The sequence below is a fragment of the Salminus brasiliensis genome, chromosome 18 (assembly GCF_030463535.1).
Source record: "Salminus brasiliensis chromosome 18, fSalBra1.hap2, whole genome shotgun sequence".
In the NCBI taxonomy this organism is placed as follows: Eukaryota; Metazoa; Chordata; class Actinopteri; order Characiformes; family Bryconidae; genus Salminus; species Salminus brasiliensis.
In genome coordinates this window covers 15,870,289-15,892,102 of record NC_132895.1, presented here as the reverse complement: position 1 = coordinate 15,892,102, position 21,814 = coordinate 15,870,289, and the positions used below count along the sequence as shown (strand labels likewise).

The following is a 21,814-nucleotide window of genomic DNA, read 5'->3' as shown; positions in this document are numbered from 1 at the left end:
ACGAACACATAGCAATAACTGTCCTCTTCTCCTAGGCGGTATCGTCCGTTTCCTGCCTGACCTGTTCTCACTGTGCGTTTTTCAAGCATGCCTGTGTGTGTGTGTTGTGCATATACCTCCTCTGTGAACTGTCGTAATGGGAAAACGGATCAGTGTCTGTACAGCCTTCTCTCATAAGTGCTTATGAACACAAGCAGTTTCCTTTGGACTCATTTGGTAAATAATCAGTTCTTTGTTCTTTGAATTTTACAGGTAACTTTGTAAATTGATTTTCTTTTTAATTAAATGGAGCTAGTTTAGGACCTATGGAAAAGGCATGTTTAATGGGGTTACACTCACCAAGCATTTTATTAGGAACACTAAACATCATGCATCCTGCATTTCCTGCCTATTTCTCAGGAGTGTTTTCATTCTGCACATCTTCTGACTTTTGTTTTGTGACACGGTGCGTAATCATCCTGAAAGTAGCCATTAGATGATGTGCATATTGCAGCTATGAAGGAGTACACATGGTACACACTCAAACTGTTTGTGCCATTCAATACTCCAGATGTATACTCCAAATACTCAATACTCATTGCCCAAACTGTACCAAGAAAATATTCCCTACACCAATTCCACCAGCCGCATAGCAGGTTGTGTCAGCAGACATACAGTTTCATCGTACAAGGCTGTGTGTTTTCCAGTTTTTAATTAGTGAGCCTGTGCCCACTGCAGCCTCAGCTTTCTGTTCTTGGCTGAAAGAAGTATTACCCAATGTACATTTGGTACAATAACCGACAGGACAGGACAGTGCAGCGCTAACCCAGGACTCATTACTAAATGTGTGTGGTGAAGACAAGGTGAAGAGATCTGGAACATGCTAAGGTGTTCGGCAGTCAGCTTCTAAAACATACCACACTTGTACACAATTGTAAACAGTGGTTATCTGAGTTATTGTAGGCTTCCTGACAGCTTAAATGGCTCTTAAAAGCCATTCTCCATTGACCTCTGTAATCAAGTGTTTGTCTTTAAAACTTCTGCTCACTTGTGTTTTTTCCCTTTTACCCTCTAATATTATATATAAATCGTTTTGTTTACTATTCAGTGTGTGGACTTGGCAGGAAATAATTATCTATTTTATTGTTCAGCACTGAAGCAACATAACCTCTTGCGTGGGTCACAGCAGTTAATAGCAGTCCAGGTATTCCTTGTCAGAGTTGGCTGAATGGAGCTTGCAGTAGAAGTAGGCGTGTCTTTAGCGAACACTGTGAGCAGTACGAGATAGGCTGATACTTCTGGGTCAAAGGAGCTATTGGCCATAAAAAGTAAATATTTCAAATGCCTATTAACCTGTCTGCTGATAAAACGGCACTGTTGTGGAAAGTAAGTATTTGTCTAAGGGAAAGATAGGGTTTAGACTGTGGAGGTTTGAATGTGCTGCATGGGTTTGTGGGTGTTCTAGCTGTAGACAGGACTGAGAGCGTTCCTCTGGATTTGTGTGGTGGTGGGAGCGGTCTGGCTCAGTCCGCCCAAATCGTCGTCTCCTTTACGGTCTTCCAAGGCTGAAAGCTGATACTGGGGGCTGGGCAAACTAGTGAGGGGGAAAAAAATGTGAGGGGGGGGGCCAAGCTTGACTGTAAGTTTACACCGGGTGAATGGAGCTGCGGTTGTGGCTGTTGTTGTGCTGGCCGGCCAGGCTGGAACTTCCACTTAGTTTTGCTATTAGTCTGAACTTGAGCTGAAGGAAGGTCCCTTTTGTATTTTAAGGTAAGAATGGGTTATTTTCAGTAATCTATAAGAATGTTTAGCCCACTCTGTTGACTTAAGCTGGCTGTTTTGTCTTTATTGAAGTTAGGCTGGTGGCTAAAGAGGTAGCTTGTTCAGTAGTGTGATCTTAACATGGTATTTCCATTCATTTTACCATTGTGCTTGTTTTTCGGTAAATTTAACGCAGATTGTAGCTTTTCCCTCTCCTTAATTTCACCACAAACAATCCCAGTGTGTGACTGTGCTCTTAGTGAAGGATTTCGCTGGAGAAACAGCAAGCTTGGCTGTCAGATTATGAGAGCAGAACTGGGAAAGGTGTTTTTTGCTTGGCCTAAATATTCAGTAGATTTTCTTCGTGATAAATGGCTTGTCCGTGTGGTGTTTTATGTCTTATTTAGAATTGTCTAGAATGTAAATTCTCTATATTTTAGACGCAGTGAGAGGAGAGACATTTCATTCCAAGATCTAGATTTACATTTGTAATGCCACCGCGTTGACATGCTTTTATATATTGTGAGTGACGGGTCGCATTGCACACATCTAAAATGCAATGTAAACAGTTTAAATCCCACAGCTCTCTGTAATAGTTTCAGATCCAGATTGTGTGTAATGTTCATTATTAGAACACATTCTATCATGTTTTTCTGTTAGGCGTTTGGTACAGCCTGGGACAATCCCTCATTCTCCAGCAGAAATGACACACACACTGCTGCTGTGCAGCAAACACTGACTGCCTCCAGCTTCTCTGGGCCCTAATGCATGTCTGTTTGGTTTGTGTTGGCAGCCTGTGCAAGCAGAGGATCTGTGAAATCCATAGCTACTGCTCTACTGGTCCTTGAAAAGTAGAACAGGAAATGCCTGTGATGGATTCTTTGACTGTTAACCTTTTGATGAGGAACTTCTTTAATTGTTTTCAGAGTGTCAGAGCGGCTTTGGAGTGTCTCGTTATAAACACTTTTCCAATAATGTGGCCAGAAAAGTAGGTTGCAGATAAATGGGTCACAGAAAATGCGTTCACAATGTCTGCTTCAGATCCTGTTTTGTTCATTGTGGTTTCATGGGAATGGAAGATTGCATGTGTCCTTTAAATCAGCTTGGAATGAAGTGCTTTTAGAAAAGGGCCGAATGTGATTGCAATTATTCCAGCAACGTCACTCTTCGGCACGAGTGCACAGACTCTCACACTCCTTGCAAGTCTGTCATGTGTCCAATGAGTCTGTCAAAGGGCCAGCGATCCCAACAGTTATGATAGCTCTGCCTTTGGCTCTTTTATAGTTTCCACATGTGTTTCAAGCAACAGCTGATTTTCTGATCTAAACAGCTTCCAAATCCCAACAGTTCCCTGGGGTATTCTGGGATTGGTTTCTGTGTGAAAGGGGAAAAAAGAAGCCCTTATAGTTTAGTTTAATCTTCTTAATGTAGGTTAACACTACATCTCTACAGAATCTTTTTCACTGGAGTCCCAGTACCATAAATAAAGTTGTTGTTTTTTTTTTCCAGGGAACTACATGGCTTTTCTCTGTTCATTATCCCCCTGCCTCTTTTTCCTCTTGTTAGTCCAAGAGCTGCTCATGCAAATTATACAGCAGCCGGCTGGATTTCATTTGCATGGCTGTGATGGTCAGCACTTAATGTCAGTGAAAGCAGTGTAGCAGACCAAACATTTTGATGTCCAGCCCTGCTTTAAGAATCAATTGAAAGGAAAGCTTTATTCACATCTTAATAAACCTAACATTGTGTAATTGCAGCTTGGCAGTCACACTGCGTAGGCCATTTCATAACTGAGCACCCAAAGGCGTTTTGTAATGTTATAATATTTGTTAGGTAGATTGTTGCTTCATGTGGGCTACTGGCTCTTTGCATTCTTCCTGTAGAAATCACTTTAGATCATGAATCTGGGGGAGTGGAAGTGGAGAGCTTGGGTCGGTATTGCTTTGCCAGCTGTACAATAACCAGTGTCTAAATAACTTAAAAGGAAAAGGACAAAGTGCCCCCCTTTGAGTATTTTGGTTCCATCTCTGGCTGAATGCAACAGTTCTGCTCTGTTGGAGGAACGGCCTTTTGATGTTCAGGGCCGTGCTAGCACCAGTGTTCAACAGAGGGTTTAGTGAATTCCTTTTTCGACTGAACAACAAAGGCTGTGACGCTGCTAAATCCTCTATTCTCCAAAGGCACAATTTAATGACCTTTTTATTTTAGTCTCATTTCCAGCTAAATAGCTGACAAATTCTGTTTCCTTCACCTGGTACACAGGTCAAAAGGTGTGCGTCATCCTTTACTTTAATGTGAGTGATAAATCCAGCGTATGCTCTCAAATTGTCCCTCAGTGTCCAAGAAGCACGGGAAGCTGATCACATTCCTGCGCACCTTCATGAAGTCCCGGCCCACCAAGCAGAAGCTGAAGCAGCGAGGGATCCTCAGGGAGAGGGTGTTTGGCTGTGACCTGGGAGAGCACCTCCTCAACTCAGGCCATGATGGTGAGTCCTTAAAGCCCTTGCTGACCTTTGAAACAGTCCTGGTTCTATTGCTCGCAGCCGGCTAAAAGAAAGGTCATGGTGCCTGTGTTATGAATGGTCTGGCTTGACTCCAGCCACAGTTAGAATTTCTGCCTGTGTGGCCTAGAAGACGCACTCAACACCACACCCCCCCCCCACCACCACGACCACCCCACGACCAGCATCACTGTCGGCTACGCCTGCTTGGTTCAGTTGCCACAGCGACTGCGTGGCTTAAAGGGGTATAAAGGTCAGATGGAATGGTTTGGGAGGCAATGTCTGGAGATTTCTTCCCCACTGAATTCAAAGCTCTTTGGCAGCTTTCAACTCTTGCTCTGTTTGTTAGTCTCCTTACAAACTGCCCCGAGCTATTGCATACCCTTGGAGCCCACTGCCTGTCCTTTTCAAAGGGTGTTGTACAACTTGAAGAGGCTTTGCAACCTTTACTAGAGTTCATGGGGTAAAAAAAAAAAGAAACTTCTTTTTCTCAAATGTTGGTTAATATTGCTACACAGTAACAAGCACCAATAATAGGTCAAGTACAGTAGAACATTCCTTCCATAAGGAACTAATCCTCTGCCAGTTTGAGGTTAATAGAAGGTGAGAATATTCTTAAGGTAATGTTGGAGTTTGTTGTTCCTCTAAAGATTTGAACTAGTTGACCCAACCAAGGAGAACAGTTCTTTTGAAGTGTGTCTGTACGTGTTAGGAGGTTGATGTGAGGCCATATCCTCAGTTCCAGAAATATAAACATGACCTTCACTGAACTTTCTATATAGACACTGCAGAATTGGCATCAGATGGTAATGTTATCACATGATTTAAACTGTATGGAGACTTTTAACTGGAAGATCATAGCTTTACAGATTGAAGCCTATACCTTTGTCCCTTTGATTAAACCCTCAATGATGTCTGCTTTCGACTGCGTTTATGCCAATAGGAATGCAGCATTTTCGTCCTTATGGGTACAGGTTTTATATTGCCTGAGAATTTTCCTCTGCAAACTGCTATGTCAGGAATTCAGTTGAACAGCTGCTTCCGAGAGGGTCTGTGTCTCACTCATCATCCGGATAACGTTTTTTTGGGAGTGGGAGGCCAGGCAGGGCTCTCTCTCTCTCTCCCTCTCTCTCTCTCTCTCTCTCTCTCTCTCTCTCTCTCTCTCTCCCTCTCTCCCTCTCTCTCTCTCTCCCTCTCTCCCTCTCTCCCTCCCTCTCTCTCTTTCTCATGATCGTAGTTGTCTTTAAGTGAAACGTTGCAAGGCCAAGTTGGAGGCCTGCACTCTGTCTGGTGTCACCACAGTGAGAATGTATCAGTGCAGGCATTTTTGGATGAAAGGAGTTCTGTCAGAGTCATTTTTCAGACTGGATTGGTTTATCTTATAATCTTGTCCAGATAACATTTCTGACACTGCGTGACTGATATGCTTGGTATTTTTCTTTCCTTTTTGAAGGCTGTTGCAAACTGGCTACGAAAATGTGCACAACTTCACTACATGTCTAATAGCTGAACAATTTCAATGTTTTTATTTTAATATTTATTTTGAAATGTTTTTGTGTCTTACATTTCAGGAAATGCCTCCGCTAAAACTGACGTGACTAACACTTCACTTCAATTTTTAGTTCCCCAGGTGCTCAAGAGTTGCACAGAGTTTATTGAGAAGCATGGAGTTGTGGATGGAATGTATCGACTTTCTGGGATCGCCTCCAACATCCAGAAACTGCGGTATGAGAGGGAAACTAAGCTGAAAATTACAAAAGCACACTGCTCTGCAGATCTAATCTGGAGCTCATGCAGAATTCTGAGTAGTCGGTGAAATAGTGGGAATAGTTTGAAGAATAAGGTTCCTCAGGGACTTGGATTTAACAGATCAATCTGTTAATGCAGCAAAATGTGTTTCAAAATTGATGAAAATATTATTAATGAATTAAAAAACATACAACAAACACCATACAGCAGACATTGCATGTATACAAAGTAACTTTTAGATGCTGTTCAATTAATGACTGCACAGACATTCTTTCACAGCTGTCCAAACAACATTGTGTCCTGACAATTTATTTTTGCTTTTGTTTATTTATCCATGTGTGTCTCTTCTTTTTTAGGCATGAATTTGATTCAGAGCAGATCCCAGACCTGACAAAAGATGTTTACATCCAGGACATCCACTGTGTGGGCTCCCTCTGCAAGCTCTACTTCAGAGAGCTGCCCAACCCACTGCTCACCTACCAGCTCTATGAGAAATTCTCAGTAAGCACTTCTGTCATGGAGACAGTAATGCTTTAAACAGACACTTGCTTTTCCCCTCTCAAATGTTTGGTGCTTAATGGAAGCTTTTGTAGAACATGAGTTGACATACCTAACCGTGATTAAATCTTTGCCACAGCTTGGTATGAAAAGCAGTAATGGTCACTTGTCTGAGTCATGCAAAGATGTCTAAACCCTCAAATATATTTGAAGCCTCGTTCTAATGTTGACCAGTGTCAAAGGGATTTGGGTATGCAAAACACAGGGCTTATTTTATTTTTATTTTATTTATATTTTTTTAAAGACTGGCCTCTCAAACAGTTTATCTGTATGCAAAATAGAACAGGAACATTTACAGCATCTCAAGATAAAAGCCCTCAGCAAATAAAACAGGCAGGGGTAAAGAAAGCACTAATGTTTCTAGGTTGCTATGGGAGCATTGAAATAGAGATGGCTATTGAAGGTGGGGTTGAGTCCTTTGCTTTTATGTGCTTGGCTCTGTGGAGTGGGTGAGTGAGTTGTTGTTGTTATTGGTGTTAGAAGCACCACTGGTCCACATTGACACAAATTTAACCCCCCTCTTCTCTCTCTTCCACCTTTTTAGGAGGCAGTGTCAGCAGCTACAGATGAGGAAAGGCTGATCAAAATACATGATGTCATCCAGCAGCTGCCTCCTCCGCATTACAGGTTAGACAATGCTCGCACTGCCACCTGCAGGCTTCAAGGGCACATTTCTACTGCAAATGTTTGCTCCCTCAGCTTCCATTTTCAAATCCTACTAGTAAAATATTCATTGTAATTTTTTTCAGAACCTTGGAGTTTCTGATGAGGCATTTGTCAAGACTGGCAACTTTCAGCTATGTTACCAACATGCACAGTAAGAATTTGGCCATTGTTTGGGCTCCCAACTTGCTGAGGTACGTTTTACTACTGTGTATAGATTTATTTAAAAAAAGCTTGTTTTACTGTGTGTACTCTGTTACAGTCATTTTGATATCTAACCAGGTCTAAACAGATCGAGTCTGCATGCTTCAGTGGAACAGCTGCTTTCATGGAGGTCCGAATACAGTCAGTGGTGGTGGAGTTTATTCTCAACCATGTTGATGTTCTCTTCAGCCCCAAACTGAGTTCACTCATCAGAGAGGGAGCGGGTATGTGAGATATATAATTGAAAATGTTTATTTTAGATTTTAGGAAACTTGAAAACTTTACAAATATGACATGCACACATTTTATATTTACATACTTTGCGATTCTTGTTTCTTTCTCTTTGTTTTTGTAGGTCACAACTCTTTGTCTCGTCCTAAATCGCTGCTGGTGCCCTCTCCTTCCACAAAGCTGCTAACACTAGAAGAAGCACAGGCACGCACACAAGCCCAAATCAACTCTCCTGTCACTGCAGATAGCAAATATATTGAAGTGGGAGAGGGACCTGCTGCTTTACAGGGCAAATTCCACACGGTCATTGAATTTCCCACTGAGAGGTATGTTTGTTTAAGTCACCTTTATTTAAATAGCACACAATATATAATAATATTTAAAAAACAGACAATAGAAGTGTCAACCAAAGGTGCTGTACAATAAAATACAAGGGGTTAATAAATGAATTAATGAGCAGAACAGTAAGTCACCTTAAAACAAACCCTCAAAGCACAAAACAGATAATGCAGAAGTCTTAAATCTTTAAAAAATCGTAAAAGTTCTTAAATTGGAAACAAAAAATTATATTGTGAGAGATCTAATTAAAAGGGTAAGATGTTTTGAAATTTAGGGTTTGCCACAGAAAATGCTTGCTCGCTTTATTTTCAGCTGGGATTTTGTTGCTACGTGGGAAAAAATCTTATTGTCATATGATTTAATAAACAGATGACTTACTACAAAAGGGGCTTATTTCATGTTGCTACTTCTCCTGCACAGGAAAAGACAACCTATAAAGTCAAAGAAGTCTCCAGTTGGCAGTTGGAGGTCCTTCTTCAATCTCGGCAAGTCTTCCTCTATGTCTAAACGCAAACTGCACCGCAACCCAAGTGAACCTAATGAACTTAAAGCCATGGCATTAGCAGGAGGTAGGGGAGATACTGGCACACTCCGATCTGCCAAAAGTGAGGAGTCCCTCAGCTCACTACACAATGTGGAAGGTAACCTTACCCTGAAATATGACCTATTTTGGAAATAATCTTTCTGTCTGTGGCTGTTTTAATGATAGTCTCTCCTTTAAACCTAGGTGAGTCTAAAATGTACCGGCCCCGGAGACCTCGTTCCAGCAGTGATGCCTTGTCTACATCCTTTAACGGTGACCTGCTGGACAGCAGACAGCATTGTAATTCTTACGATAATGTGGGCCACGGAGACAGCGATGGGGATGACGGCCCAATCTGTGTGCCAGCTCTGATCTCTCCACCACGCTCTGCTGACGATGTGGATTTGAGTCCCCCTGACATTGGAATGGCCACTCTGGACTTTGACCCTATGTCTTTCCAATGCAGTCTGCCTTTGGCAGAGAGTTCTGCCCTTTCACCTGAGACTGATGCTACAAGTCTGAAGAGATGTCCTGGCAGTGCCAGTGACTCAGAGCCAGTCTCACCTGTCCGAGCAAAAGTCATCAGCCCATATCAGTCCCCTGACCTCAGTCCAGTAAAGCAGCTGGCCCCTACCGAAAATCTTGCGTTCCCGTCTTTTGATAGCAGTGAAAAGTTTCCCATGTTGCCGCCCTTAAGTATTTCTGAACCTGCAGATGCCTCCATGCCTAGTAAAGGACTAGAAGGCTCTGTGCACCAGCACTCTCCTTCATCTCCGCAAGATTCTCCTGCCAAAATTAGTTCATTGTCATTAAAATCCACTGATCTGCCTCTGAGTGAAGCCATTCAACTAGAGCTGCTCTCCAAATCTGCTTTGTGTGAAAGCAAAGAGAGCAAAGAGGCATCTGGAAAGGAAGCACTGGAATCAACAGTTCCCACCAACACTAAGGAACAACCAGGCAAGTATACACCACACCATTTACTTTTGATATTCTCATAGTGCTCACTTCATTTTATTATTATATATTTTTTTATTTCATATAAAAAAATCTTTCATGGATTTTTGTTAATAAAATAACCGTTTTGCTTTCAGGTTTAGTTTACCAGGCTTTGACCTTTAACACTTTGCATGGCTGTCCTAAATGTAGCAAAAAACGTTCAACAACATGTAGATAGTGCATACTTAACATTTCCCTCTTTTTCCTACTCTTGACTAGTAGCTTACTCCTCCTGAATGTCAGTACCCTCTGTTTTGTCCTCCCCTAGGAGCTGTAGCTCTGGATTCACCAGTGGGCACTGCTCCAGTAAGCTCTGTGTCCCTACTCCCTCCTCCTCCCCAACCAAAGAATGCTGCCCGCATGCTGGCTTTAGCGTTAGCTGAATCTGCTCAGCAGGCCACTATTCTTTCGCAAAGGAGATCTTCTGGACCTCCCACGCCAATCTCACCCCTCAGGCCACAGGAGTTCTTAGAAACCCTTGACTGGCCACCCCCTCCTACACTCCAATCACAGACATCCCAAGAGGAAGCAGTGGATGTGCCACAGGTCTCTGCTGCCTCTTCACCTCCTCCCTGCACCCAAACCGAAACACTAACACACTCAGCCAGCCTGCACCTCAGCATAGCTGACAGTACAAAGTCACCAAACACTCCCTGTAATAGCAAGGACACTGTTACTCTAGTGGCGTCAAGCCAGAGTGCCCCTCCTGCCAGCGAACCTGTACAGCAATCTCCCACACACAAAAGTCCAGAGAGGCAGCAGCATTCTGCAGGCCAGACTCCGGTAAGCACCACAACCTGCAGCACCGTCAGTGGTTCCACCACATCTACCACCTGCAAAACTGAGGCTGGAGTCAGCTCTGAGGTAAGCTTTTTGGGAGCTTATGGTCACGTACACACAGCAGATATACAGATGATACATGCAGAAAATATTTATTTTCTGTTTTGTTTTTCATTCAGGTTCATACCGCTGAAAGTGTCCTCCCACCCTCAACCACAAAATCCTCTGAGCAGCCAGTAGCTGTTCTCCAGCCACAGCGTCAAATGCAAAGTCAACCTCAAATGCCCCTTCAGTCCCAACCTCAACATCAGCCTCACTCTCAGTGTCAGCCTCAAACCCAGTGTAAGTCTCAGCCCAATGCACGGATTGCACCTACCCCAGCAGCACCCCAAGAACCATGTGGAGAAAGGCCTTGGGAGGCCATAAAGCCTGTGAATCCTCGAGTAGAAGGTGTTACTCATCACCACACTCATGAGATCACACCACCAGTCCCCCCTGTTCGCTCAATCGAAAGCAAACTGGCAACGGCCGCCCTCTGTAAAACAGAGGCTGCCGCTACAGCCACTTATCATGCTATGTTGGCAGAGGCCTCTCTTCCTGGACCGTTGGATGACACTCTGCCTCATCCATCACAGCGCAAGTCTTCCATTCATCAGTCAGCTTATGTTTACCACTCTAAGGGAGAGACTTCCTTACAAGAGCCTGCTGGGGAAGCCTACTACCATCAGAGAGCCGCACCGTCTGGACCATCCTCCATGGGGTGCCATTACCGTCCTGAGAGTGTGCCTCCCCACCTCTCTTATGTATCTAAATCGGAGCCCCAGATTCCATACAGAGCCCACGGTGATGGGCGCTACAATACTATCGGACCAAGGTCCTTCCACCACTCCTTCAAATCCCGCGGACCAGTAAGGGGTGATTATATTTCACCAGGCTCGGTGCATCGCCACGGCTATAGCTCAGTGGATGGACCTGCTATGTACCCAACCATTCGTAGAGTACATTCTCTACATGTGCCCCCCACCGCCATCCGCTCAGTGTCAATAAATAGAACGGAAGTTCCACCAGAGGATGAGCTCTACTACTATCAGCGCCCGGTCTACCACTGCAAGTCTTACCAGCAGCCATCACAAGCTGAATATCATGTCACTCAGCTGCAGCCTTACTTTGAGAATGGAAGAGTCCAGTACAGGTACAGCCCCTATTCTGGCTCGCATCCTCTTGATGCTCCATATTATGATGTGGATCCGTATGGTACCATCCGCTTACGGCACGTCCATTCTTTCAGCAGTCGTGATGCAGGTCTGCACCTCAGTAGGTCAGGGGGAAAATCAGGAGGCTATCAGTACCTATCGCGGCATGTCATTCCTGTGAAGGAACATACTTTTGTAAGTAGGGACTTGCCTCCTTATCATGGCTCAAAAGGAGCTGTTTACTTTGCTTGGGACCCAGAAGAAGCAGAGAGGCTTCGCATGCATTCTATTCGCAGGGAAAGTAGAGCCAGGCAAAAGGTGAAGGGGCCTGTCATGTCTCAGTATGACAACGTGGGTCCCTACATGGCAGGAGACATTGGAGGAATAGAAGTGCTACACTTGCGCAGTAAGTCAGATCCAGGTAAGGGTGTGTTGATGGCTGCTGAAGCAAAGGATGGGAGATGCAGTGTAACTCCTGGATTGCAGCATGTCTCTAGACACCTCATGTCAGACCCAGACGTTCTGATGTACATGGAGACGGAGAAACACTGCCAGGGAAACGGAATGGGAGACAAAGTTGGTGCGCCAAAGCAAAGCAGCTCTAGAACCTATCCATCTAGCCATTCACATCATTCACAGCCTCCCCCGCGGAGCACGCAGCATTTATCAGAAGGTGGGCATCTTGAGTCTGTGTTTGACGCTGGGGATAAGCAGCTAAGCAGTAAACACTGGCAGGAACACCCAGAGAGCAGAGGTTTCCAGCCTCGATATGATCGCCCAGACCCAGATCGGCACATAGGCAGGGTCAAACCCACCAGCGGCACCAGTGAAGACGACCAGCAGCACACAGCCCCCGTGAAGCCCGTCCCTCCTCCAAAGCCAGAGAGATCCCATAGTGTTAGAGAACGACCACATTACAACCAGTCAAACCCTCCATCTCATGTACAGGATAGCTTGGACCGAGACCATACCGGATCTTACTCTCACCAATCACATGGACAAAGACAAACTCTGCAGTCCCACTACGATAATCTGGATGATTACCATCCAGGACCTCATTCTCAGACCTCCGTGGTAAACCGCGGAGGCTCGAGCTCCTACCACACTCCCGGGTATTCAGCCTCCCACAGTAATCGCGCATATTCCACAGCCTTGGGACAGGGTGCTTTCATCCAAGCTGAGCTTGCAATGCAGAGGCCCGAAGCAGAGATTAACGCAGAGTGAGCAGATGTTTAACGGACTAATGGGTTGGGATGTTGATAACAGTTTCCGAATTAAAGTTCAGCAGCCTCTGCAGGACAGTGGACTGTCTCATGACCGTATCCAGTTAATTTCATTACAATTCTTTTTTTATTGTGTTAACAATATGTAAAGGACTTTTTATGGAATTGAATGTACCACAATTCAGTAGTGTGAAAAGCCACGTTGTGATATTAAGTGTGGCAGTCAGACTGTAGATACTGTATGTGAACGACAAATGGTACATGCACCTGAACCAGAAAAGTAATGTATATCTGAAAAAAAAGAACTACTGGTTATAAAGGGATTTTTTTATGTTCTGTTTTTGTTATATTAGAATTGCTTGGGGTTGGGCATATTTGGGGGGGGATAAAGGTTTGCATTTTAGAAATGCATGTAATCTATCTCTTACAGAACAGTTCTGTGTACCTTGATATCCATTGTGTACTTTTGAATGTTACAGTAACGGTGGAGGAGAACATCTGTGTTAACATCATTCTCTCCTCACTACTTTCAGTGTACACAACTAGGTGGTACGTTAACCTGTACTTCTCTGCCTTTGGGTTGGGGGGGGCCCAAAACGTGCAATTTCATCTTTTGTTCTCCAACTGTGCCATTACTATTATACAGTGTATTTTTGCTATCAACAGAATTCAGCTTACTAGATTTTAATGAACTGTGTTTGGCTTGTCAGAAGGACCAAATAATGAGCAAGACTTGGAACCGAGGAAGCATTCCTGCAGCTGTGTTGGTTAATGACTGAGCTTCAGAGTGCCAGCATGAATCAGCAGAGACAACGGTTGAGTCTTGTCTTCCCTCCCCCCCTTAAAGAACATGGCAAGGGAAAGATGATACTGACTGAGTACTAGTGATCGAGTTTAATAGTTGAAACACTTTAGTCAGACAGCTTTTAAACCAGCACCTTAATGACTTCTATTTAAAGATTTTTCTCAATTGAATGCATTTCATATAGACACGTTTTACAACAGAAATTGGTGTTCATCATCTTTTCTTTTTTTTTTCTTCTTTTTTTTTATATAAACTAGACCCCTTACAGTCTGTCTAGGTATATTGTCTTGGGACTGCATTCGTTGAGCATCTCTGAATAAGAGCACTGGTCTAAGATCAGGCATCTTTTGTCCATGTCATTCTGTTCAGTGGTGTATAAAAGGCATAAGATGATCCCAGACCAACATTCTTACTCTTGAGTGTGAGAAATATGGACACGTGCTTTTTGTGTCTTTAAGAGCTTGCGGGCTGCATAAGTAATGGAACGGCACATTTCCCAAAGATTAGTAATCATATAAATGGTTTATGATGAGGGGGACCGGGTTTTATGTTGTTTGCCACATCAGTTGCATGTCTCTGTTTTTTGTTCACTTGTTGTAAAGGTGAAAGTGCGTTCTGCATAACAGTGTGTTTAACTCTGGAATTCACTGAAGTAGGGCCAGAACTGGTAAACTAAAAAAAATGGTCCATTACATATTAATGATTATTTCCCTGGTATTTCCCTGCCCCTTATGTCTCGCCAATAGTCTTATTGAATAGTTTTCAATTTTATGGACACTTTTGTGATTGACATTAACATGCCTTGTTTTCTTTTGTTTGTTTGTTTTTTGGGATTTTTTTAAGACTGTGAAAAGGATTGTGGATTAGTTTAAGGAAAACCGCTAAATAAAAGCATCTGTATAGCTTTTTATGGGACCAATCTGAAATCCTATATGATTTATATAAGTGTTTGGCTTCTTACATTGATGCCTCCATCTACAACCTGTCCTTTGGAGGTAAACTGTGAAACATAAGGGCCACATTCAGTCAATACTTCTTGCCTTTTCTGTCTGCTGTACCTGCCAGCTGGTAAGTGATAACCAGAGTAGTGTTCAGCAGTTAACTGCAAAATCAGTTCAGTTTCCAGCATTCATTCACATATCCACTAATCAAATCTCTTCAGTGTTTATTCATCTGTATGTTTTGATTGAATTTGGCCCTTAGTTGCTATGGAAGGCTCAGATTGTGTCACACAAATAAAAAGACCCAGAAGAAACATTTCCCCCTAATCGTTACTAACATGTCTGGCTTATGGAGCCACCTAGTTGTGTGCCAAATGTGAAAACATCTTTTTGTAAGATCGAGTATTAACCATGTTGAGTCCTATTGATGAATAATATGATCAAAAGTATCCACTGGTTAAATATATATATATATATATTTATGCGATTTGTGTTCTACAGTTGGAGCATTTTAATGTTACCTTTACAAACACAAATAAACCTCAGTCTAGCCAGAGTCACATTCTGAGTGTCAGTATTTCTACCCATAACTGCATCTTATAGCACTCCTGGCACAGGCATACAGAGTTGACTGTGGAGCGGGTTAAAAGAAAATACAAAAATGATAGTTATGAAGGATGGCTCATTTTGTTATGAATACATTTTTAAAAATAAAGGTGCTACAAAGCTTTCTTTGAGAGATTCCAAATAACCATTTTTTTGTAAGAAATGGAGGAGTCTGAGAAACCAAATGTCATATTTCAAGAGATTGTACCCAATAGTGCTGCACCTAGCCATTAACATTGATTTCTCATTGCATTCAGTGTAAAAGCTGTTATTTTAATTCAGTTTATTTCCTTCTAGCAAATCCTTACATCCCCACAGGTGATTCCAACAGATGCATAATTTCTAAAAGGAAGCTTTACATGGTTTCCGGTACAAAATGTTTACTCAATTCAATATCACAAAATATAAGCACTACTTTAGTGTAATTTAAAACACCATGCATTACTTGTTTCATAATAAACTCGACCAGCATGGAGTTTCCAGTCTGAGTACAGAAATCTTTTAGTCACAGGTGAAACTGGTCATTTACTCAGGTATGGCCCAAAAGTGGAGTCAGTGACCCCACAAACGATAACTGGCATGCAGATTCTTCATCTTCGTCATTATCATCATATAAACATACTTCATAAACATACTGCTAGTTATGTCCCAGTATTTGGAGTATTTTCATGCAAACTTTGAAGAGCCAGGTCAGACCACTTCATTTCTTGCTCTTTAACTGACTCTGTTGATCCACCATTATCCTGCTCTGCTTCTGGAAGTTCACTCTAAGAGGAAAAAAGCAAAACATGAACATTAGCTGTAACCCTGTGTGTCATTTCAGTTGGGAGTCATTATATTATTATGAACAATGTAAAATGATCAAATCTCCACCAAGAAGCCCTAACTAATCACCAAATTAAATAACTACATTAATAAAAACAGACAGTGTACAGAGCACTATTCCACTGATCGAGAAGCAGAGGGTCGAGGTAACGTTACAGGAAAACACAACTCCATAGTCTGAACCAGCTCTGAACACAAAGACCACCCTCGTATGATCATTATCGACGGTAGAAAGGTACCAGAGGAATGGTCACGTCTTCATACGGCAGCCGGTCTTCCCTCCAGGCATCATCGGTCAGATCCAGCACTCTGCCGTCTCTCTGAACCTCACTGTCCATCGCGCCTCTGGATGCGGCTAGCTGAGGGGTAAACCGCGGGGGGCTCAGACAGAGCTGCACACGGGTTCAACAAAGAGAGCTGTCGGTCCCGATCATTCACCAGTTTCTTAATTCATATCTAGATGAACCTTAAACACACAGCACTGCTGAGGCCGCCCTCTGTTTGCTAACAGCTTATCAGCGTTGGCGCTCAGCGTTTCTTCTGTCCCTTTTTGATGACGTTGGTAAGCGAAAGTGCAGACCTGCGCCATCTGCTGGTTGCTTTCGCATAATGTCGATGATTTAACTGACTAAATTAAACACTTGTGTTTGTGTGTGCGCATACGATATAACATTAGCATATTGTGCTTAGCCAAGCAGCAATACAACTGTGAAAATTGAAATGCAATCGAACTACAATTCCCAGGACCCTCTGCAGGCGACACATACAGTTCCGCGTTCGTGACGTCATCAGCGTGACAAACTTTGTAGTCCGTTTAGGGGAAACGATCGTTAAAATATATCTCTGCCTTTTACACACGGTCAAACTTTTGAAACGGTGACATGGTATTAAATATAGCGTTTATGTATTTTAATATAGCGATAACTATTGAATATGGTCCCTACTGCGGAACATATAAAGCGGGTCCTTGTTAACGTAGATATCTTTTGAAAGCAAACAGCAGGGGGCGACCTGTCGACTTGGTGAGGCAGTTTCACTCACTTTCACTGATTTTCACATAATTCTGATCAACGATGAAATATTTTAAACAGATAGATAGATAGATCATTTTATTAATCCCAAGTAAAGTCCACATTACAGCAGCACAAGAGCATATCATAATAATAATAATAATAATAATAATAATAATAATAATAATAATAATAAACACTATAATTCAGGAATTATTTATACAAATAAAAACAGAATAATGCAAATACAGTGCAAAGTGCAGTATGTTAGTTTATCACTACACCGAGCTGCAACCAGCGCACATATTAATTAAATGATTAATAAAATTGCCCCCTCTTACAACTATGCTCCTTTAAACATTGCCCCTGAGTCTGTAACGCCATGATCAGACCGCGCGTTTGTCCAATCAAATCCGAGGAATCTGCTTGCGTGGTGACGCAAAGGTCGCCTATTGGGCGCAGCTGGGTTCTGTGGCTGCGTCACGCGTGTTGGGTTGGTGTGCGTGTTGAAGAGCGGGTCTGCAGGGAGCTGAACTTCAGCACCTCCTCAGGTAGGACCCGCAGCTCATTTCTTCCCTAAAGTCAAGTCAAGTCAAGTATGTGAATATTGGGGTCTCACGGTCACACCTGCTACCTTCTTGGTCTACGTTGTCGTTAGTATTAGGGACACTAGCTGCCTTTCTGTGCGTGTCGGGAGTTTTGTGTAGTTCTGTTAGTTTTCAGCTGGTTGGTCTGTTCAGAACTGACAGCAGGGAACAGAGATGGTTTCTCTGAAGTAAATTCAGTTTCTTTAATATTAATAACATACAAAATGTATCGCAATGTCATTGCATTATTATGTAGTCATCTTCTAATAGACGCCTTTTTTTCACCCCACAGTGCCAACCATGGACCTTGTGCTGAGCTTTGCAGACTATTACTTCTTTACTCCGTATGTGTATCCCTCCTCATGGCCTGAGGATGAGGCTCTACGGCAGATCTTCGGACTGTTGGTGGTCACCAACCTCGGTGCTGCAGTTTTATACCTCGGCCTGGGAGCTTTGAGCTACTATTTCATCTTTGACCACAGTTTAATGAAGCACCCTCAGTTTTTGGAGGTCAGGACACTAACTCTTTCCTTTCACGTTAAAATACTTACAAAACTGAGGAAAGCTCTGAAGTGGCAGTCTTGATTTTACACCCCATTTGTGTTTAGTGTGGGCCTACATCTGCACACGTTACAGATACAGGTTGTGTAAAAGTGCCATTACTTGCTTCTTACTCCACAGAACCAGGTGCGGCGTGAAATTAAGTATGCTATGACTTCTTTGCCATGGATCAGCATTCCCACAGTTGCGCTGTTCTTCGCTGAAGTCCGAGGGTATAGCAAGCTCTACGACAATGTCAGCGACTCTCCATTGGGTAAGGCTGTGTGTTATCAGCACCTCTTTTATTCATTCATTCATTTATTTATTTATTTATTTATTTATTTATTTATTTCAGCTTATTCAGACCAATGATTCTTTCTTTTCTCATGATTTACAGGTTGGCCAGGACTGATTTTCAGCATGTTCTCATTTCTCTTTTTCACCGATATGTGCATCTACTGGATTCACAGGTTCCTTCATCACAGACTCATCTACAAGGTACCTGCCCAGTTTATAGTATACTAGTCCAAAAGAACAAACAACAAGATGATTTCCAAAGGTAACTTATGTAAGTGTTGGAAGGGGCTGGAGTGGGGTTTGGGAATGTAAGGGTGGATGTATGTAATAACACAGTTTTCCTTCTTGAGTTGGAACAAATAAAACATACCAACAAATCTGTGGAGTATCAGACCGACTATGCAAACGTGCCTCAAGAATGCAGTAATGGTGTAGAAATGTAGGAGCGTTGCAGGTTCATAGTTGGGCAGTGGTCAAATATTTCTGAACCAGAAATGAAATTGAGCACACATTTGAGCACTTACAGGAGTGTAAGAGTTCAGTTTGCAGCAGGGAAAGCTGATCCAAACTAGCTGCCAGCTTATCCCATACGATAATGTAATCTATCAGTATAATATATCATTAACACAACTGACAGGTGAAGTGAAATACATTGCTTATTCTCATCTACAGTGGCATCTGTCAAGACGCGGGACATATTAGGCAGCAGGTGAACAGTCAGTTCTTGAAGGTGATGTGTTAAAAGCAGGAGAAATGGGCAAGCATAAGAATCTGAAACACTTTGACAAGGGCCAGATTACAAACAAACATCAGGCAGATCCTGTAGGGGTTTTGTGCTATGCAGTGATCAGTACCTACCAAACGTGGTCTAAGAAAGGACAACCGGTAAGCCGGCAACACCGTCATTGGCACTTAAGGCTTTTTATTGCAATCCTCGGAGGCCCCACCTCACAACTTACAGGACTTAAAGTATCTGCTGCTAATGGCTTGGTGAGAGATACCACAGAACACCTTCAGAGGTCTTGAGGAGGCCATGCCTCGAATGGTCAGATCTGCTGTGGCAGCAGAAGAGGGACTAATGTTACGGCTGATTGTTGTATGCTGTAAGCATAAAAATAAATAAATAAATAAACATTAGAACGCCCACTTATCATGCCATTTATGCATGATGTTGCATGATAGATGTGTATAACTGGCCATATATTAATAATTAACGTATGGATAGCATTACCAAGTTTAAGGGTTTTGTATAGTTCATATTTTACTGTAATACTTGTTAAACCTGAGGATATTTTTCTGTGTTGTCTTGCTTTTTCTAGCTTAAGACCATCTACTGAAAAGCAAACTCCACCACTTGGAGTGTAGCTTATGATACATGCAGTTGTTCAGTGTTGTAGACATACTGATTACACTCATGACATACTCTGTAATTTTCCATAATAACAGTGATGCCCCATCACCTCTATTGGAATGCACTGTGGAACCGGTAAACAACTGTATTACTAATAAATTCACATGTTCATTTGTGCAGTCCTTCCACAAACCCCACCATGTTTGGAAGATCCCGAGTCCCTTTGCCAGCCACGCTTTCCACCCAGTCGACGGTTTCCTTCAGGGGCTTCCCTACCATATCTACCCTTTCCTCTTCCCTCTACACAAGGTGCTCTACCTGGGCCTCTATGTGTTTGTCAACATATGGACTATCTCCATTCACGACGGAGACTATCGGGTCCCCGGCCGGCTGGAGAAAATCATCAACGGCGCAGCGCACCACACTGACCACCATCTATTCTTCGACTATAACTACGGACAGTACTTCACCCTGTGGGACCGCATTGGACGCTCCTACAGACACCCCTCAGCTCTGATGGGGAAGGGGCCGCACGACTGTATCAAGAAACTGAAGGCAGAGGGCAAACTCGACTCCAATGGCACAGCTGGCCAAGCCAATGGGCGATCTACCCATCTGAAAAAAGAGTAGACGTAACCAGCCGGTTACAGCTCAAATAGAGACACCCTGAGACAAGCCTCAGTTCCTTATCTGTTATTCCTTAACGATTAAAGAAGTGTTCTCTTAATCCTGTAGACAAGCCAAGGATAAGACCCCTGCAGTCTCCGTATCACGAAGAGAATGAAACATGAAACGTAGAAATGCAGGACTGATGAAAGATGTCTTTGAAACACAGGCACTCGAGTCTCAGGATAATTCAGTGAAAGTGTCTACTAGTAGTGACAAACATCAGCACTGTTTGAATCAGTTATTCCAAATGCTTTAAAGCCTAGAGAAAACATATTGCCACTGTCACGCAAGTCCTTGCATCTCCATGTTTGCCATAATTTGACATTAACTGGCAGTTGTTTTTTATATTGTGTCAAAGTTGCATTTGAATGGACCAATAGAAATGCTCAAAAATGACTCTTAATAAGATCTTTTTCTTTTTTTTCCATTTGAGATTAAAAAAAGTTTTTTTCCCTTCTGTAAAGGTTTGGAAATTTTAAAGATACAAGGTTTTTCGCATGACTGAGACGATATGCTGCTCTCTTAGCTTTAATGCAGCTCGAATGGTTTTGCCAGGACATTGCAGATCATTACTTTTAAGGGAGAAAAACGTTAAACTCCCAAATGCTAGCTTTACATTGGGTGTCAAAAACCTTAACATTTAATGTAAAGAGATTTTTATCCCAAATAATTTGGGACCATTTCTATTGGCCCATTCATCATGAAATGAAAGGCTGTGTAAAGACCAGCTGCTGTTTGCAACTGATACAGAAAAATGGAAATACATGTTTTTTGGGAGGGGGTTGGGGGAGTTGTTTGATTGGTTGGGTAGTAGTGATACCTAACCTCTATTGCTTGTTTTGCACTGAACAGCTGGAGTTGCTTTAGTAAAAGATGCAGCACTTTGTAACAACCAGTTTTGTACATTTTTAACAGTAGTAAAGGTTTCACTCACTTTCTGAAGGGAGGACACAGCTTTGTTGGGAAAGCACAAATGTGAAGTAGTCACATCATCTAGCTTTTACTGATTGCCAATCAATTGACATTTTTATGATCAGTCTTTCTTCCTCTAATAATTGGATATATATATATATATATATATATATTGACGGGCTTTCATAGACCTCTATTTGTTTATGAAGCGTTGGACCGTATCTGGTATTTGGTTGATAATAATGGGCTTTTCCAATAAAGGGCTAAATTGGACCCCATTGTGTTTATTGTCACTGTGACCCTGACCTGGAAGAAGTGGAAAAGAAGAGGAGTGAATGAATCAATGAATGTATTCATTGTTTTTGGAGCTATTCATCACTGTGTTACCAACAGCGCACACACAGATAGGCTTATATTTACAATCCAGTGCATAGTAACACTATTATACAGTCCAGTGTAGTCTAATAGACAGTAATGCTGTCTGTTCTGCAGATACATACACATATACCTGCTGATTCATATGAACAGCTTACTGTCCTCCTTCTCCTAGAACAGGAAGTCTGTTTATGCT

At 42.5% G+C, this 21,814-nt stretch overlaps 3 protein-coding genes across 7 annotated transcripts in view; 2 read left to right on the top strand and 1 right to left on the bottom strand.

Annotated features, from left to right (window-relative positions):
* The window catches only part of arhgap32b (Rho GTPase activating protein 32b), an 87,803-nt gene extending 74,729 nt beyond the window's left edge, over window positions 1-13,074 (top strand). For 4 of the 5 annotated variants that reach the window (XM_072662823.1, XM_072662822.1, XM_072662821.1 and 1 more), the window contains 11 exons: window positions 4,077-4,226; window positions 5,864-5,966; window positions 6,347-6,491; window positions 7,093-7,175; window positions 7,298-7,405; window positions 7,494-7,639; window positions 7,771-7,972; window positions 8,406-8,626; window positions 8,713-9,465; window positions 9,773-10,368; window positions 10,464-13,074. In XM_072662823.1, the coding sequence (XP_072518924.1) occupies window positions 4,077-4,226; window positions 5,864-5,966; window positions 6,347-6,491; window positions 7,093-7,175; window positions 7,298-7,405; window positions 7,494-7,639; window positions 7,771-7,972; window positions 8,406-8,626; window positions 8,713-9,465; window positions 9,773-10,368; window positions 10,464-12,701 (4,745 nt within the window). In that variant the 3' untranslated portion in view covers window positions 12,702-13,074. Of the gene's footprint in view, window positions 1-1,628; window positions 1,750-4,076; window positions 4,227-5,863; window positions 5,967-6,346; window positions 6,492-7,092; window positions 7,176-7,297; window positions 7,406-7,493; window positions 7,640-7,770; window positions 7,973-8,405; window positions 8,627-8,712; window positions 9,466-9,772; window positions 10,369-10,463 lie in introns of those variants that run through there. The other variant, XM_072662825.1, reaches the window with a different exon arrangement.
* Window positions 13,075-15,320: 2,246 nt separating this feature from the next.
* On the bottom strand, window positions 15,321-16,425 carry anapc13 (anaphase promoting complex subunit 13). The gene is made up of 2 exons (XM_072662826.1): window positions 16,117-16,425; window positions 15,321-15,819 (listed from the first exon to the last, which is right to left on the bottom strand). Exons 1-2 carry the CDS (start codon window positions 16,213-16,215, stop codon window positions 15,694-15,696), a joined length of 225 nt encoding a protein of 74 aa, XP_072518927.1. The 5' UTR covers window positions 16,216-16,425; the 3' UTR covers window positions 15,321-15,693.
* Window positions 16,426-17,391: 966 nt separating this feature from the next.
* Window positions 17,392-21,516, top strand: sc5d (sterol-C5-desaturase). The gene is made up of 5 exons (XM_072661965.1): window positions 17,392-17,438; window positions 17,767-17,984; window positions 18,156-18,288; window positions 18,412-18,512; window positions 19,843-21,516. The coding sequence occupies exons 2-5, from the start codon at window positions 17,775-17,777 to the stop codon at window positions 20,290-20,292; spliced, it is 894 nt and encodes a 297-aa protein (XP_072518066.1). The 5' UTR covers window positions 17,392-17,438; window positions 17,767-17,774; the 3' UTR covers window positions 20,293-21,516.
* The last annotated feature ends 298 nt before the right edge of the window (window positions 21,517-21,814 follow it).

What these genes read in the sequence shown, in the direction of transcription:
- anapc13 (XM_072662826.1), bottom strand. Translation starts at nt 16,215, where the DNA reads ATGGACAGTGAGGTTCAGAGAGACGGCAGAGTGCTGGATCTGACCGAT. An exon ending in AAGACGTGACCATTCCTCTG is followed by an intron (nt 15,820 to 16,116) that starts GTACCTTTCTAC and finishes TTTTCCTCTTAG; the next exon opens with AGTGAACTTCCAGAAGCAGA.
- sc5d (XM_072661965.1), top strand. Translation starts at nt 17,775, where the DNA reads ATGGACCTTGTGCTGAGCTTTGCAGACTATTACTTCTTTACTCCGTAT. An exon ending in TGTCAGCGACTCTCCATTGG is followed by an intron (nt 18,289 to 18,411) that starts GTAAGGCTGTGT and finishes CATGATTTACAG; the next exon opens with GTTGGCCAGGACTGATTTTC. An exon ending in ATCACAGACTCATCTACAAG is followed by an intron (nt 18,513 to 19,842) that starts GTACCTGCCCAG and finishes TCATTTGTGCAG; the next exon opens with TCCTTCCACAAACCCCACCA.